Genomic DNA, 17,664 nt, shown 5'->3' with positions numbered 1-17,664 from the left:
ATTGTAGCAAAATTTTAATTATTCTTAATGAAATAGCTTGTTTTTGTAGCAATGAATGTTTATTATTTAGTGTAGCTAACCAACAGCTGTGATATCGCTTCTGATAATTCTCTTGAAATTGTGTGAGAATGACTCATCACTGTAGTTAGTTCAAGTGGTGTCAAATTTCTCAGGACTTTGCAGATCGGTACCCACACTTTGTCTTGTTGAGACTTTTGAAATGATGTACATGGTCCAGCTGGGTGGAAAAAATGAACCTGCACATCATCATTTTCGAGGCTACTATCTAACATTTTTGAAAATTTTTACATTTGAAAAAATACTTTTGAAAGTTAATACAATGAGATTTTTCAGGAATTAAATTTAAATTTGGAAAAATGTGTTCTTTAAGAGCATGCGTGATCTAATGTCATTTGTTTTAAGTTTTTCTTAACTGTTTTTTTATGAGTTCTCAAATCGTCACAACAGAACTGTCCATACAGGTGATTGAATTTTGACAAAAACTTTTTTCATGATATTTACAAGCACTAGTGACATCTGTATTAACATGTAAAAAATAAGTTGTTTGTTTTCTTCACTAAATTCACAAATTTCAATGAGTTCTTTTGGCACTGTACCATACGCTGTTTTATGACTCTTCATTCACATAAATCCTATGGAACATTGGTCTTCCACTATTTTATGTGAAATTACTTGAAAATAATGTAAAAATTTAACCGATTTAAAAATTTGCAATTATAATATTATTAAGTAAAACTTATTTATTTAGTAAAAACTTCCAAACAGTATGAAATTTGAGACACTTTGTAAAAATGTAAACAGGTCACTGACTGATGTCAGACTTCTTTTTCCTGTTTAGCCTCCAGGAATTACCATTCTTTACTAGGACATCAACACTGGAACTCTCGACTTCCACATCAGCTGATTTGGGAAGATGTGTTCACCAACCCACTGGATTGACTGATGTCAGACTGACCAATCTGTAACTGCAAAGCTAAATGATGCAACAAGCATGAATATTCCTGACGACTGGAAATGACTTCAAGCAACTGTTACAACATGAACATTGAAGTTGAATGTTTCAAACAAGCCTATTTCAACTATAGTAATAAGTAAAAAAATATTAAAGTGCCAAAAAGACAAGAAACCCCCTTAGAGCACTTCTTATTTAGTGTATCAAAATGGTATCACTTTTGACAGGTTTTTCATGATTTTTGAGAGGTTATAACTTTTTTATTAATACAATACACAAGAAACTTTTTTATATGCTATAAACATTTACAAAAACACTGCAAGTTGTGCAAATTTGAGATTTTTTTGCCAGCCCCATCAGAGTTATTTAAAACAGAAATTTGAATTTTTAAAAAGAAAATTAGTTTTCAAAAATTCATAAAAGTTTAGAGGTAAATATGTCACCATTAATATTATTTATGGTAGAACTGCTACATATACCTACATATAAAAAAATAATTCAAACTGTGTATGCCATCCCTGCCTCTTGAAAAAAATGACCAAAAATGAAATTTCACCTTTTTTCATGTTCAACTTTATTGCCAATTTTCTGATAGAAAGAAGAGAAATAGGTAAATAAACCTTTGAACCAATCTTTGATCACAAGGGACCCTTTGGCTAGTAACACCATAATGAGCACAGTGATGATAGAAGTGCCTGTTGGGTGAAGTTGGGGATCCTAATCCCCTTCAAAAAGGAGAGAGAAGATGTTTCTTTTCCTATATTCTGATTAAAAATCAGGATAACCTCTAAAAGTTACATTGTAAGGCACTTTTTGGCCATTAGTAATTTGTGTACATATATATATACAAAAGCACAAAAATAATTTGACTGTCTTTGCAATGAAGGCCAAAATGTTCAGCTTAACATTAGTGATTAACTAAACCTTTCTAAAATTACTGTCCATGATATTGTTTGCTAGTAATTGATAGTTTGTGCTTATAAACTGAAACTATTTCATGAAAGTAAACCTAAAGATATGCCACAAAGAGTTTAGTTTGTAACAACCGTGTTAGATGTCATTTCTGCTAATGAAAACTATGTACAGCACATTTTATTGTCTCATGAAGCAACATTTCATATTAATGAATCATGAATTGTTATAATTGTTGAGTATTGGGCTAGAAAATCCACATGAATTTGTGGAATTCGTCTGTAACGTAATGTCTGGTGAGGTATCATACATAATTGAATTTTTAGGCAACTTTTTTTTTGTAAACAGACTATTATTGGCACAGTTTAGTTGCACATGTTAGAGAACTTTATGTTTCTGTAGATTTAAAATATGGAGGGCCTGAATTTTGTAACAGGATGAAGCCCCTACATATCATGGAGAATTTGTATGAACTATGGTCAACTACAGATACACAAAAGGTTAGATAGGGAGTGAAGCTCTGATTGCTTCGTCACTGCAAAGTCCTGATTTGTTGTTGTCTTCAATAAATTTCAAAAAATGCAGAAACTTGACTACCTGTGGCAAAGAATAACAACAGCTGTGGAAGCAATTCTGGGAATGTTTCTTCCACAGAATGTTTCTGTGGAAGAAACATTCCCAGAATGTTGTTATTCTTTCTGGGAAGCATTCCCAGAATGTGGAATGAGGTGGATTATCAGTTTGACTTCTATAGGGTTGTAAATGGTATTCATATTGAATTGGATTAAGAGGGGAAAAAAATTTGTACTTTCATGTAATTAAAACACGTACATCTGTAATTCTAAATTAATAAAGTTAATTTAAAACCATAGAGTTCATTTTTGGACTCTTGGTATATATGTATTTCAAAAATATCCCTGTATATATATATATATATATATATATATATATATTATTATTATTATGCTTTTACGGCCAACATGGGACCACCTAAGTCAATTTTAGTTGGATCTTTTCTGAGAAAAGCGTGTTATTTTACTCTTCCGAGCTGCCCAGTATTTCTTCATCCGTTCAGATCTTGCTTTCTTTTCTTCATCCGTAAACACCCTCTTCGTTGTATTTTGTCTGTCTTTTGTTTAAATCTAATGCTTCTGTCTTTTAGCTTTGTAATTTTTCCAGTTTTATTCTGTAGGTCAGTCAGGGAAATTCCCAATTCTTTCATATCTTCTCTAATTTCTTTGATCCATCCTACTTCTAGCTTTTGGAACCAGAGCTTTTCAATGATATTTCTTGACAGTCTTGTTTCCGGTGTCCTTATGAGATGAAAGAGATTCTTTTTTCCACATAGTATCAGTAACAGGCTCTATTTCTCGTTACACCACCTCATTTGGCACAATCCACCATTGGCCTTCTTTTTGGTGTTTTTTATTGATACACGTTCTGACAATTCTCCTCTCTATTTTCAGAATTTTATCAATTCGGTTTTTCTGAGTGATTTTGAAAAGGGTCTCGCTTCCATAGGTGACTTCTGGCTAAACTACAGTTTTATAATGTTTAAGTTTTGTTTTAGCAGAAAGGCATTTTTTGTTATATGTTGACCAAGTTAATTTTTGGGATTTAATCATTTTATTTGTCCTGTTTTGCCATGTCACTTTTTCATTTAAATTATAAGTTATTATTTCCCCTAGACATTTAAATTGTTTTATTATTTTAATTTTATGATTGTTTATATATATATATATACATATGTAGTACAAGATTACAAATATCAGTGTTGAAAATCTTGTAGGGTTGGTTTTGATTTGTTCTTATTGAATTGAACTAATGTGATTCGTAGGAAAATGATGCAACTGGATTGTGGTAAATGATGTAACCTAGAAATTTAGATGGTTTATGTTCTAAGAAGGGTCAAGTTCTTTCAAATGATGCAGTTGGTACATTGTGCAGACAACAATTATAACCACAAAAAAGAAGATATTAGGTGGAAATTAGGGCTTTTAATGTGCAAATTAGAAGATTGATTTTTAAACAATTTGGTCTAAAAAATTTTTAAACACAATAAAGGCAAAAAATATTTTAATTATTTCTATAAATACTGAATTGTGCATTAACAAAAGTTCACTACAATATTAATAATACATATAATAATACGTAGCTGGTTTTTTTTTTAATTAAAAAATATTGAAAACTTTTATATAAAAAAGTATCTGTTGTTTAATTTTATATTTTTTAATTTTGTAGAAAAAGAAATACTACTAGAAGGATCAGTAGAAGTCATAAAAAAGAAAAACTGGAAAGAGTAAAAATAATGATAGAAATTTAAATAAATGTTTTTGTACGTAAGAAAGATAAATTCACTTACCTTTTACACAAGTTAATTTCAGTTGTGATGATAAAAAAATATCTGATTTGGGCACCACATAACTTCCTTGTTACATTATATGTACACATTTTTTTTAAATTAAAAGTTCATAAAATTTTATTTCAATAATAACTTCTGATATTTTTTCATATATATTTTTTATTATTATTTATCAAAAATTTTTTTATATACAATCAGAGGTTAATAATTAATAAATCAATATATTTAAATTAAAAACAAAAGTTAAAAAAAGGAGATGAAGTCTGATTTGAACCGATGTGCCTTCCCCTTGTAAGATCCAAATATTTCATTAATTAAAATTTTATTTGGGTATAACTCTGGAACCACTGAAAATAAGTACCACTTATGATGTACTGTTGAAAAGTTCTCAATGAGGGCTTATTACTGCAATTAAGAAAAAGTCCAAAATCTAAATTGTTTTGGATTTTGGGCTTTTTTTGGGACTTTTGGTTCAGTCGATTCCAGTCAAAAAGGGAGGTGCACAACTAGATGTTACAACAGTTCTAAAACCAAAATTTCAACATTCTATGGTAAATCGTTTTTGAGTAATGCGAGATACATCCGTACGTACTATCACCAAATGTCTTCGATGACATGTGGCGCTTTATAATCTTGTAGTAACCCTGAGAAGGGCTGTTGTTTTCATCGATCGGCTTTGACAGCTTGTAATTTATAACCTTATGGTAGCCCTGAGAAGGGCTGTTGTCGTCGATTGGCTTCAACAGCTTGTAATTTACAACCTTGTGGTGCCTCTGAAAAGGGCCATTTTTTGTGTTAGATCTGAGAAGAGCTGTTGGGTCTGGAAGCTGGTATCTGGTGAAGTCAAAAGAGTTGAGACTCGTCCATTGAAATCAGACTGGGTTCTCTTCAGCAGCAGCTGGGTCCCTACTACAGTGTGGCAGTGATGGCACCCAGAGGCCTGTAGTGTTGGTTCGGCGTCGGTCGTCTTTTGCCAACGTGGCTGAGGTGGTTCTCCCTGAGCAATCCCACACTGGGCTGGCTCCTGCTGTTGAGTCTGCTGGCCAGGGCAATTGAAGCCCAGTGAGCTGAAGCAAGATGGTAGCATCTGTGTACAGCAGCTCCCTTGGTGGGCCAGCCAAGCCTACTGCTCCAGCGGGGATGTTGGCATCTGCTGGGAGGTCTCACATTGAGGAGGCCAGGGAACTTCTGTCTTCTTCCATCTTCTTCTTCTTGGTCTTCTCCAGGTGGTGGTTGACGATGAATTAAAATTGACTCTCGTGCATGCTCTTAATTAGAGCCTGAGAGTGGTGGGGCCACAATGCTGCTATGGTGGGAGAACTGCGAGGTCATCTGCAGGGCGGGAGTGATGCTTGTACCAGCACGTACGTATACTGTGTTGCAACTGACATGTGTTGCTACTGTTCTTGTCTGCTGATATTAAATTAGGCATATATGTGCCAACAGTATGTACATACATATGTACGTACAGACGTCACGCTGAAACAAGTCAAAATGGATTCAGGGATGGTCAAAATGGATATTTACGTTGAAATCTGAAAACCAACCCTTTTTGCAGTCATAGTATTTCCTTTACTTCGTGTAACGAAGTAAAATTTAATTTCATGATCAGAAGATGTTAAATTTTTAATAGTTTCCATTTACTGGACTGGAAAAGTTTAGAAACAGCATTATCAACATTTAAAAAAAAATTATTTAGCACAATTTTTAATGTCATTTATTTTGATTATAATTTACAGAAGCTCAGAGAATGAGAGATCGTCAAGCTATTCGTTCCCGACTTGAGCTTAGAAAACAGTTGCACTGCCATAGTTTTCACTGGTACCTTGGGAATATATGGCCACAACATTTTTTTCCTACTGATTCACGCTTTTTTGGAAAGGTAGGTATGGTTCATAATATTTAACTTCATTCATAAAGTTTGATCTTTAAAACAAAGTATTTGTCTAATAGGGTTTAATTACAAATTATTTTGTGTTACAGTTAGTACTGTCTACCTTCCTTCACTAAATTTTTTCTATTTATTTGTTCTATGCAAAGGCAGTAGAAGTAAATCATTTAATGAAATATTTTTTACACTTAGAATCCTTATGCTGTATTATCAGAACTTAAGATGGCTTAACAGTTTTAAATTGAAAAGAATGGTGATAATAATAACAATTTTAATAACCATATGATAATAATAATATATATTTTTATCGGTATCTACATCATCAGTTCTTTCATAAGAAATACTTAGTTTTTAAAATTACATGACCTAATATTTAAAATTTTATAGTTTAAAACAGCTGTATTACTTTGTTAAATACTTATTAATAATTTAAATAAATTATCAATATTTACTGTAAACAGATTAGCTGTCATGATATGATCTACTATCCCTTCACTGTTAATTTAGATTTAATATTGCCCTTGCAGTTTCCTATGAATTCAGTAATTTATATTTATTTTTAATTTAGAAATTTAATTTAATTTCCAGTTGCTCAAACTCATTAATCATATTATTTGGTTAGAAACTTTTCATTTTTTCTATATTTGTTTTTTAATGAGGCGTTCACCTAGTGGTTAAATTCTAAGTAAATAACCTTTGAGACTCTTAAAGGAAGGATCATAAATATATGGCTATTGCTAAATAAGAACAAATTAAAAAAAAAAATTATTTATTTTCTTGTAGTGCAGTAAAGCTATCAGGACTTAGATACAAATATCGAATTACAGATTATTCTTTTTATTATTTCTAACATATAAAAAGTAATTCAGTTTAAGATAATATTAGATTATTTGGTAATTATTAATTATTATTTGATTATTAGGTAATTTGAGTAATGAAAACAAGGCCTCTCTTGTGTATTAAATAAATGCAAATAAGAAAAAAGTAGAAATACAATAATGAAAAAATAATTCATATAACTTAGTAACACTGATAGACAAAAAAAAAATAATTTATGTTTCTCTAACTGTGATACAATCTCTTGAATTGCTTTTCTGCATACATTACAGATCTGTACATTTAATTTTTTTATCATCCTTAGTTTGAAATAAATTACACTTAAAAAAAAATTTAAGGGAAAATATCGTTCAAATCTGTAAAATTTATAATTTTGCATGGCCATACCTGTGTTAGAATGATTTTACTGATGGTTTTCTTTTATATCAGGCACATGCTGAATTAATGTCCAACAGTAATTGGCTAGCATGTTAGTATTCTATTTCCCTTTATAGCGGCTTTCCATCACCAAAATGTCTTGGTGGAAATGTTCACTGTATTCATCACGTCTCTGAGGTTGTCTGGGAAAAAATCCAGATGTGAGTGGAGGAAATGTATTTTCAAAGACATATTATATCCCATGGCTCTATATGAAGTAAGAAGTTGATTAACAATATTGTGGTCATTGTTGGATTTATGTTTGCCGAGAGAACTTTTGCAGTCATCTTTAAATGAAGCCCAAGCTGCACTTTCTACATTATTTAAAATTGAGTTAAATACATCATCTTTGATCGACTCTCTTATTTGAGAACCAACAAATATTTCTTCTTTAATTTTTCCTTCACTTACATTTGGACATTTCTGCCTGATGTGCAAAAATCCAGGACTATCCTTCTTAATTGCTTTTATAACATTTTTCATTAGTCCTAGCTTGATATGGAGATTGGGTAAAGATATTTTTTTTGGTTCAACAAACGGCTCATGAATAATATTTTTCCCATTTGGAGTTAAGTTGTCTTGTTTCTTCCACTTTTTGGTAACATAATGTTTATCCCTAGCTTGGCTGTCCCATTCACAAAGAAAACACATGTATTTAAGCCCATCTGCATGCCTAAAATAATAGCTATAACTTTGAAATCACCACATATGATCCAGCTGTTTTTTATAATTTATTTTTTCTAGAACGTCTTTCATCACATCGCATGCCTCTTTCAAATTAATACCATAATTGATTGGTGTCGAAGGATATTTGTTACCATTGTGTAGCAGGACCAGTTTTAAACTATACTTGGACGAATCTATGAAAAGTTTCTCAGGTTTTTGAACTTGTCTTAAGTGCAACATTTTTTTTTTTTTTGTCTTCAGTCATTTGACTGGTTTGATGCAGCTCTCCATGATTCCCTATCTAGTGCTAGTCGTTTCATTTCAGTATACCCTCTACATCCTACATCCCCAACAATTTGTTTTACATACTCCAAACGTGGCCTGCCTACACAATTTTTCCCTTCTACCTATCCTTCCAATATTAAAGCGACTATTCCAGGATGCCTTAGTATGTGGCCTATAAGTCTGTCTCTTCTTTTAGCTATATTTTTCCAAATGCTACTTTCTTCACCTATTTGCCGCAATACCTCTTCATTTGTCACTTTATCCACCCATCTGATTTTTAACATTCTCCTATAGCACCACATTTCAAAAGCTTCTACTCTTTTTTTCTCAGATACTCCGATTGTCCAAGTTTCACTTCCATATAAAGCGACACTCCAAACATACACTTTCAAAAATCTTTTCCTGACATTTAAATTCATTTTTGATGTAAACAAATTATATTTCTTACTGAAGGCTCGTTTAGCTTGTGCTATTCGGCATTTTATATCGCTCCTGCTTCGTCCATCTTTAGTAATTTTACTTCCCAAATAACAAAATTCTTCTACCTCCATAATCTTTTCTCCTCCTATTTTCACATTCAGTGGTCCATCTTTGTTATTTCTACTACATTTCATTACTTTTGTTTTGTTCTTGTTTATTTTCATGCGATAGTTTTTGCGTAGGACTTCATCTATACCGTTCATTGTTTCTTCTAAATCCTTTTTACTCTCGGCTAGAATTACTATATCATCAGCAAATCGTAGCATCTTTATCTTTTCACCTTGTACTGTTACTCCGAATCTAAATTGTTCTTTAACCTCATTAACTGCTAGTTCCATGTAAAGATTAAAAAGTAACGGCGATAGGGAACATCCTTGTCAGACTCCCTTTCTTATTAGGGCTTCTTTCTTATGTTCTTCAATTGTTATTGTTGCTGTTTGGTTCCTGTACATGTTAGCAATTGTTCTTCTATCTCTGTATTTGAACCCTAATTTTTTTAAAATGTAAGTGCAACATAAGCTCATCAATATTTGTGCAATAAACCAAATTTTTTTAATCAATAAAGTACTGAGAAACTTCTTTTTGTTGGCTTCAAAAGCCCAAAACTTTTGTATTTTTTTGAAGTAAAGTCCAACCATGCAGTCTTGATCCTAACAATTCAGCTTGATTTTTTTGATAAATTTAAATCCCTAACCAAGTTATTTAATTCATCGTGTAATATAAGATGGGGCATAATGGAAGATAATTCAAAATCAAAATCATTGTCTTCTTCAGTACTGCCTAATTCTTCATCACTGCTTTCGAAACATACACTCACAGGTGGCTCAGTAACTGGAATAATTTCACTGTGAGGTACAGGCATGATTGCAGATTTCAATGAAAGATATTTTACACTATGTTTAGATTTTTTAGAAATTACAGATACACTTGTTAAACAAAAGTAACATCAGTTACATGATCCTTTGGTTCGCACCAGATCATAGGTACACCAAATGGCAAAGCCTTCTGTGAACCTTTCAGCCGTCCTCTTAAATATACAATTAGAACAATCAAATATAAATTGAACAATTAGTGCATACTATATGAGGAGCCCACGTCTTATCCTGATCACCAATTTTACACTGAAATTACAAATGATGTGTTTTTTTAATTAAAGGTGTAATGTTTTTTCTATTTGATTTTACAGTAAACTCACCACATACATAACAAAAGGCATCCACATCATTTACACTATTTCGAGGCATTATGACAATGCACTGTTAACAAACTTAATGCAGCAATAAGACTGAACAAAATTAATTCATTCCTAAATTCAGTGCTTAATACATACAACACAGCTGTGTTTTCAGCTACATGTTTTGACCTGCACAGACATGATTAATCTTGTCAAGAAGGCTCACTCTTCAGTATTAGATATGATGTCATAATATGTGACTATGATAAGATTTAATTCTTAGTCTAGAATTGATTTATAGCTTAAAAAGTTAAACGAGAAAAAATTAGCTAACCAAATACAATATAATAGCTTAAAATGCTAACTATACGTTGAAAAAAAAAAAAATCCTTTAATTGAAATTTAAAAATTTTTCAAAAATGGTGGGTGATAGAAAGATTCTGAGTGCATATTTGTTTTTAGCATCAAAAACAGATTAAAATCATGTATTGCAAGTTAAGAAACAATAATTATGTTTATCAGTGTAATTTCTAATTTGATTTATCTAGACAAGAAACATTGTTCAATTATTACTTTATTGATACTGATATTTGAATGAATAATAAATAGTAGAATGTAAAATATTGTTGTTCTTTATAGATATATTAAACAAGCCTTTTTTGTTATTAATATAAATAAATTAAATCTGTTTGCAACTAATGAAGTGTATAGGGAAATTAAAAAAAAAAATCTGACTTATTCTTATCTAACAATTGCAGGAAGTGCAATCATTATTCAAAAGGCTTCCTTTGAATTGTCTGTCTCCACACTGAACCTCTCTTCCATAAGGGCACTGTTTCTTCCTTAAGACATCCAGGATTTAAAATATGAAAATAGAAATTGGTGGACTACTGCTTTTTAGCATCATAAGATGAGACATTTTTAACCAAGAATGCATTTCTTCTTGGTGACATAATATTTTTAGTAATGTTGAATTCCCATTCACATTCTGCACTACTAATTATTGTTTAAACACACTTCAGAAGTTTCTTTATGGCACATGCTCATTTCCACTGTCCTGAAAATTCCTACAAGATTGAATGATGTCGCAACAAAGCTGAGAAAACTAATCACAGTAATATTTCAATTCTTACTCTTCATATTTCAAGCAGTATCACCCAGCCAGTACTTGGATTTACTTTAATTATTTCTGAACTGTAATACAGCTGTCAAATTTGTGATTATATTTGTATAAAATTGGCCTTAATTTATTTCCATTGTGTTTTTCTCTCCCTCAAGTACTTTCAAGAGCCCACTCCTTTGAAATGATTTACTTCTCTAACTCTTTATATAAAAATAGATTAATAATATACCCAATTCATAGCTTCATCATTTCTCTATATAGTCTGCTGCATGATCTACACACTTTTGCCAGCGATTTGGAAGCTTGAATATTTGTGTTCATAAAAAGTTTAAAATGAATCATCAACGAATTGTGCACGTGTTCCTTGATGTCTTCATTGTTTCTGAATTGCATCCCTCCAAGCAATTCTTTCAAGGATGCAAACAAAAAATAGTCAAGGAGGACAAATCTAGACTGTAGGGAGGGTGTTAGAGGGTTTTCCAGTGCATTTTTCCAATTTATCCCTTGTCAAAATCATGGTGTGAGGCCTGGCATTGTCATGAAAAAAGGATAACATCTCTAATAGGCATACCCCATCTTTTATTTCATTAAACGGCCTTTGTTGACTGTAGCAGCTGGCAGTAGTAAGCCGCAGTCACTGGTCGTTGTAGAGAAAATCAATGAGTAAAACTTCCCTTGAGTCAAAAAAATTATTGCAAGAACTTTTCCAGCTGACAGATGGGTTTTGGCCTTCATTGAGCAGCCCTTATCCTTTCTTTGCCACTCCTTACTTGACATTTGTGACTCTGGAATGTAATGGTGGACCCATGTCTCATCGTGTGATGATGCGCCTCAAAAAATTGTTCCCTTCTTGTGAAGTCAATTCAGAAGTCTCTCACAGATCTCCGACCTAACCTGTTTTTGATTTTTGGTTAACAACCTTGGAGCCCATTGAGCACTAATTTTTCTAAAGCCAAGTTGATCAGTGATAATGCATTGAGTATTCTCATAGCTGATACCTTCTTCTGATGCGATTTCTTCAACAGTGAACTGGCTATCACCTTTGATAAGCTCTTGAACGATACGGATGTTGTCAGCTGTGAGACTTGACCTTAGGTATTGATCATGACTTTCATTTTTTACACTTTCTCACCCATCCTTAAATTATCTGACCCCTTTGTACTCTCGGTTCTGAGGCAGTGTAGCGTCCCCAAACTGTACCTTTAAATGAGTTAAAATTTCCATGGGTCTAATGCCTTCATTAGTTAAAAACATTATGATTATATGTTGTGTAATAGACGATGGAACCTTTTGCACACTCATAGCTGTATTGATGACAGAACAGAGTGGAGAAGCTAACCAACAACATACCGAACATTAACTCCCATTCCGCCATCCAGCTCTAAACTGCTTGCTGCGTAGAATAGCAAAATAAAACCCCAAATCTGCTATCCAGCTCCAAACTGCTTATTGTGTAGAGTTTTAAAATTACTATTTAAATTTGATTCACCCTCGTACTTCCATGTGACCTTTGTGAAGATCTCACAAAGAAATTCATCTTTGTGCATCAACTTCTGCATAGATGGAGGAGTTGGTAAACTCTTGGTAACATCACAGTTTTTGTAAAGATTCTTTGACACTAGAAAGCTTAGATGATGCGTCCATCCCTAAATTGTTGATGAAGTATATTTCTTCAAGTTTACTTGGTAGTCTTTAAGATTTTAAGATCTTTTCTTAAGATTTTCCACTAGTCCTTAAGACCAGACCCAGCATAAGCACAACAAAGTCTTTGGTGAGAATTGCAGCATTGCCTGTCAGAAAATGGGGGCACAGAACTCAGTAGATTCCCATGGGTATCGACAGAGTAAGATGTTACTCACTCTTTATTATCTTGATTTCAATCATGAGCCACATCTGTTAAAGATCTGTGCAGTGATGCATAATTTAAACAGAATTCATAGGCCAAAAACTTGATGCAACCCAAAAAATTGACATCTTTCCTACAATGGTAGAACTGCAGAAAAACTGATTTGCATGTTCCATCTTAGTACTTAGTAGATACAATGAAAATTAAACGCATCTCATTTAGAAACATCACTAGATGATTTGTTGTCACATCATTTTTCATTGATTTCTGCACAATAAGTTCTGTGATGATTTATAGACTGCTGTGTTAAAATTGTTGGAAAACGTTTCATCAGTATTGTCAAACCAGCTCATTTCCCTAGTATTACTGAGCTCCAATCCATTCCTAATCTCATTGGAGTTTCCTGTACAATTTCTTTCATCAAACATTTCATAAGTAAGTTCTTAATGTATGTTGCTTTGGTGTTTTCTGAATGAATTAAATCAAAGAAAAGTGTTATCATTACCATTTCTTGCAGCCTCTATATACACTATCTTTTTTTTTCTTGTTTAGCCTCCAGGAATCATCATCAGGTATTCAGAGGATGAATGAGGATGATATGTAAGAGTGTAAGTTATGTGTATTCTTGTAAAGTCTCAGGTCGACCACTTCTGAGGTGTGTGGTTAATTGAAACCCAACCACCAAAGAACACTGGTATCTACGATCTAGTATTCAAATCCACTATATACACTATCTGCTTAGATACAGGTGTACTCTAATGTCCAGAAGAATAGAATTTTGGTTCTGTAATGTTGTCCAAAATGTATTTAATCTGTTTTGCAATATGATTTTCTATATTAGTGCATGTCACATTACTGAATAAAGCATACATACAACTAACTAAATGTACATTTAGTTCATTAAGACTAAAAGTCAATTAATTTTGGACTCCTAAAACGATGATTGTGCTTTGAAATTACGATACAAAATGAAAAACTTATGACATAATTTTGTGAGCTAGATTTCTGCAATCCTACAATGTGCTCTTCTTAATCATCTTAATTTTACTTTTAGAAGTAAAATTAAGATGATTTAATAATTGATTTTGTGCTTTTGAGCTGAAGCCTGATTTATCCTCTGTAATGCTAAGTGAATACTTTCACTTAATAAGAGGAAGTTTCATCAAGGATCTACACCTATGTACATAATAGATACCCAAAATCTTCATCCTTACAAAATACAGCTGCATTTATCTTTGAATATTATGTGCTGGTTGAGCACCCAGTAACTTAGCAAATCTTTTCTTTCATTCAGATATTAATATTATTATAGTTTAACTCTTAGGATTCGTTTGCTTCTTTGGATTCGTTATAGAATTTTTTTTTTCTGAAAGTACACAAAAACTGCCATTAGAAACTCAGTTTTGTAGTATCATTGCCATTCAGATTTATTAATTAATATTTATGAACATATTTGAATAATTTGTCAATTTCTTTGTTGTAAAATGCTTAACATTTTTTGTAATAACACATTTAAATAAACCAGCAATTGCAAAGATATTAACAATTAAAAAGTGTACATGACTGCCATTTTGAAATGGATTGAGAGATCAGGTTCATTATTTTTATACAGGTAAACCTGTAGGTACCCTAGCAGTGTATGTATATATTAGCTCGATATGATTTTCCATTCCTGAGAAATAAATTTTTTTGTTAAAAATTCGAGGTGGATAACCATTTTAATTGAATAAACTAAGCATTTATTTGACATATGTTGATATAAAGTTTTTTTCTTTATTTTGATGTGGGAGACCACCTCTTGAGTTCTTAAAACGGTTTTTATGAACACTCTGAATACATTCATAAGTGTAGAAAATAGTTGAATGGTAACACAATAATGTAGAAATAATTACTGTAATAGAAAAAGAAGTCATAAAACAGAAAAGTGTTCTGGGTCAGGCCCCAATCCATGACAAGTTTTGAGGCTGGGCTCTAGAGGATCACACCTAAATTTAAACATTGTGTTAGCTATATTATTTGTTCTTCTTATATTTTTATGTTATCACATTCTAAAAATTTTGTTTCAGATTGTTGTTCTTTTTTTTGTGCATTAATATATTATGGTCATGCTTACCACATTGTTATATTTATCATTCATATAATAACGTTTCTCAAATACTTTATAATGTAGCTGTAGGTCTAAATGCCATGTGCATTCTTTATCATATATATTTTTCTTACTAAGTTTTCTGTAGATTTATTGTAATAAAACATTAATTTAATAATGAAATATTTTTATATTTTAAATACCTTTTATTTTTTCCCTTTATCTGTAAGGCTGTGCCATTGTGTTTATTAAATCTGTTTCTTAATTTTGTGCATATAGTATTTATTACTTTATTGTTGTAAACATTTTGTTTTACAGTTATACTTACAAATTCAGATTCTAAAAATTATTTTGGGTAAGTAAATTTATTATGTAATATGTTCCAGTTTTTTATGGCCAGGAGTGCTGTGAAGCTGTATTCTGTAACTTTAAGGGATATTTGGTTTAAATTGGTAGAGAAGCTATTCCTTCTGTAATAGACTTGTCTCTAATATTCTTGTCATGCTAATAGACTGTTTATGATTTAATTCAATTTACACTTAAACTTTAGAGTGACACAACTATTCTATATTTTTAAATTTATTCTACTGATTCATATAATGAAAAAGTTGAGTATTCCTTATGAAAGAATTAGTAACTGACATACCACAAAAGCGCTCTCTTTAATGAAATTATGAATGAATCATTAAATTATGAATATCTTCTTTAACATTTACTGCTTTGGTGTGTAACTTACTGAAAGGAAGATTTGATTAACTGCTAAACTTCAGAGGGCATGGGAGAAAATCATTGCAGTAGTTTAAACTTATTTTCTAATCAGTTACACTCTAGTGTGGAATTTAGTCTTTGAAAGAAATATCAACTTCCATTGTTATACATCAGTCATCTAATTAAAATGTTGAGTGTTACTGATGACAATCAGGATTTTCTAAACATTTGTTTACTGAGATTATGTAGACACCAATTTCGAAGATACAGTCATTTATCTCTATTCCTTGCAGTTGCAGTACGTAGTGTTTGCTGAATTTCTATCCAAGTAGGAACTGCTGTTAAAAACAAGTTGGTGCAGCTAACCAGGAAGCCTACATTCAACTGACTTGCATGGAGCATGTAATAGCTTCCAATTACAGGCACTTATAAAACATTAGTTGAAGTCAATTTGGTAGAATTAATGGTTGGTGAATAAGCTTTGACAAATACTTTATTGCCATGGATATCATCAGTATAAGATATCATTATGAAGAATTAAGTTGGTTTTTAAGGGTTTGGAAATTATTTGCCTATCATTTCATCTGGCTTTCAACCTTATTAAGACATGTAAATCAGGTTAAGTTTGTAATAAAAAAAAAATTGTTTGATTTTTGTTAACATAACTGGATTTTTTTGACATTTGGTGATGCTTGAGTAATTTTTACAAGACTATAAGTATTAAGATTATGTATAATTTCAATGGAAATTCAAACTAGCCTACAAAATTGGAGGTGAGGTCATGGATTTGTGGAAACTGTCAAACTGTTAAAATTGCTTAAAGCTGTTAGATTATTGACAGAATTTATAGCAGATTTTTTAGATGCTTCTACTCAGTTTTTTGGGTGACTTCCAGTTGGTTTACTTTCTGATAAGAAAACTTTTAAACATAATTATATTATTGCCAGAAGGATATGAAATTACCAGAATTATCTGTATTGAAGCATAATTTATTTTTCTACATTAGAGTGTAATTAAACTTTCCTTCTGAAAAAGCATTTTTATGTTTGAACAATAAAAATTGAATCTCTTTTTATAAAAACGTGCTTGGTTTTAGATCTGTTTGTATAAAAAATTGTGTATGTATGAGTAATATAGACATAAATATCCCAATTTTAAAATCAAGTAAGAATATAAACAGAGTGTTTCATGTAGTGTTATCGTGCTTTCTGAGCACATTCTACTAATGAAAATAATGAAAAAAGTTCATAAACATGGTGGTTTACATCGACATGGTGTTTATATACATCATTAGTGTTGGTTTGTACTGATATAGTATAAACATGGATCTAGAAATGCTCCATTAGTAAGTTACGGTTAGTGAAAGATTTCATCCGGATACTTGGGAAGAGTGATATAAAACTACACTGAAATTCAAGGAACCCAAGTAAGGCAATAAACTTGGTGGTTTCTCATAGTTTTTCACCTGAAAAATTGAATAAAACAGCTTCCAGAACCATATCTCCAGTACTTTTCATAATATCTGACATAAAACAGAAATGTCTGTTGTTTAAAAACACATTTTTTTACATTTGTAATATAAAAACTTTTTTAAGTGGCTAATAAATGCAAAACATTTATTATAAAAATTGTGGAGAATTTTATTCTGAGAAAATTGATGGAAAATAACCCAATAAAAAATAAATACAAGTTCAAGGAATTTTATTTTATTACTAACACTTACCATGTGAAAGTGAAAGGATTACATGTACAAAGCATGTTTGCTTTTCTGCAATGTAAGTCAGGCTTAATAATGCTGTATTAAAAAAAAAAATTAAATTACTGAAATAAGAGAAACCAGTACTGATGTTATTTAGACAATAAAGTAAGTTTATGTATCTTTCTTGAATTCACTGTCAAATTGA

At 31.5% G+C, this 17,664-nt stretch overlaps 1 protein-coding gene across 2 annotated transcripts in view; it reads left to right on the top strand.

The window, feature by feature from the left end:
- The window catches only part of LOC142320383 (polypeptide N-acetylgalactosaminyltransferase 13-like), a 79,464-nt gene that overhangs the window by 49,796 nt on the left and 12,004 nt on the right, over window positions 1–17,664 (top strand). For both annotated transcript variants that reach the window (XM_075358096.1, XM_075358093.1), the window contains one exon: window positions 5,987–6,129. In XM_075358096.1, the coding sequence (XP_075214211.1) occupies window positions 5,987–6,129 (143 nt within the window). The remainder of the gene's footprint in view (window positions 1–5,986; window positions 6,130–17,664) is intronic.

The sequence above is a fragment of the Lycorma delicatula genome, chromosome 1 (assembly GCF_047948215.1).
Source record: "Lycorma delicatula isolate Av1 chromosome 1, ASM4794821v1, whole genome shotgun sequence".
Lineage (NCBI taxonomy): Eukaryota > Metazoa > Arthropoda > Insecta > Hemiptera > Fulgoridae > Lycorma > Lycorma delicatula.
Note: the sequence above shows the minus strand (reverse complement) of the source record. Positions and strands in the feature narration are given on the sequence as shown.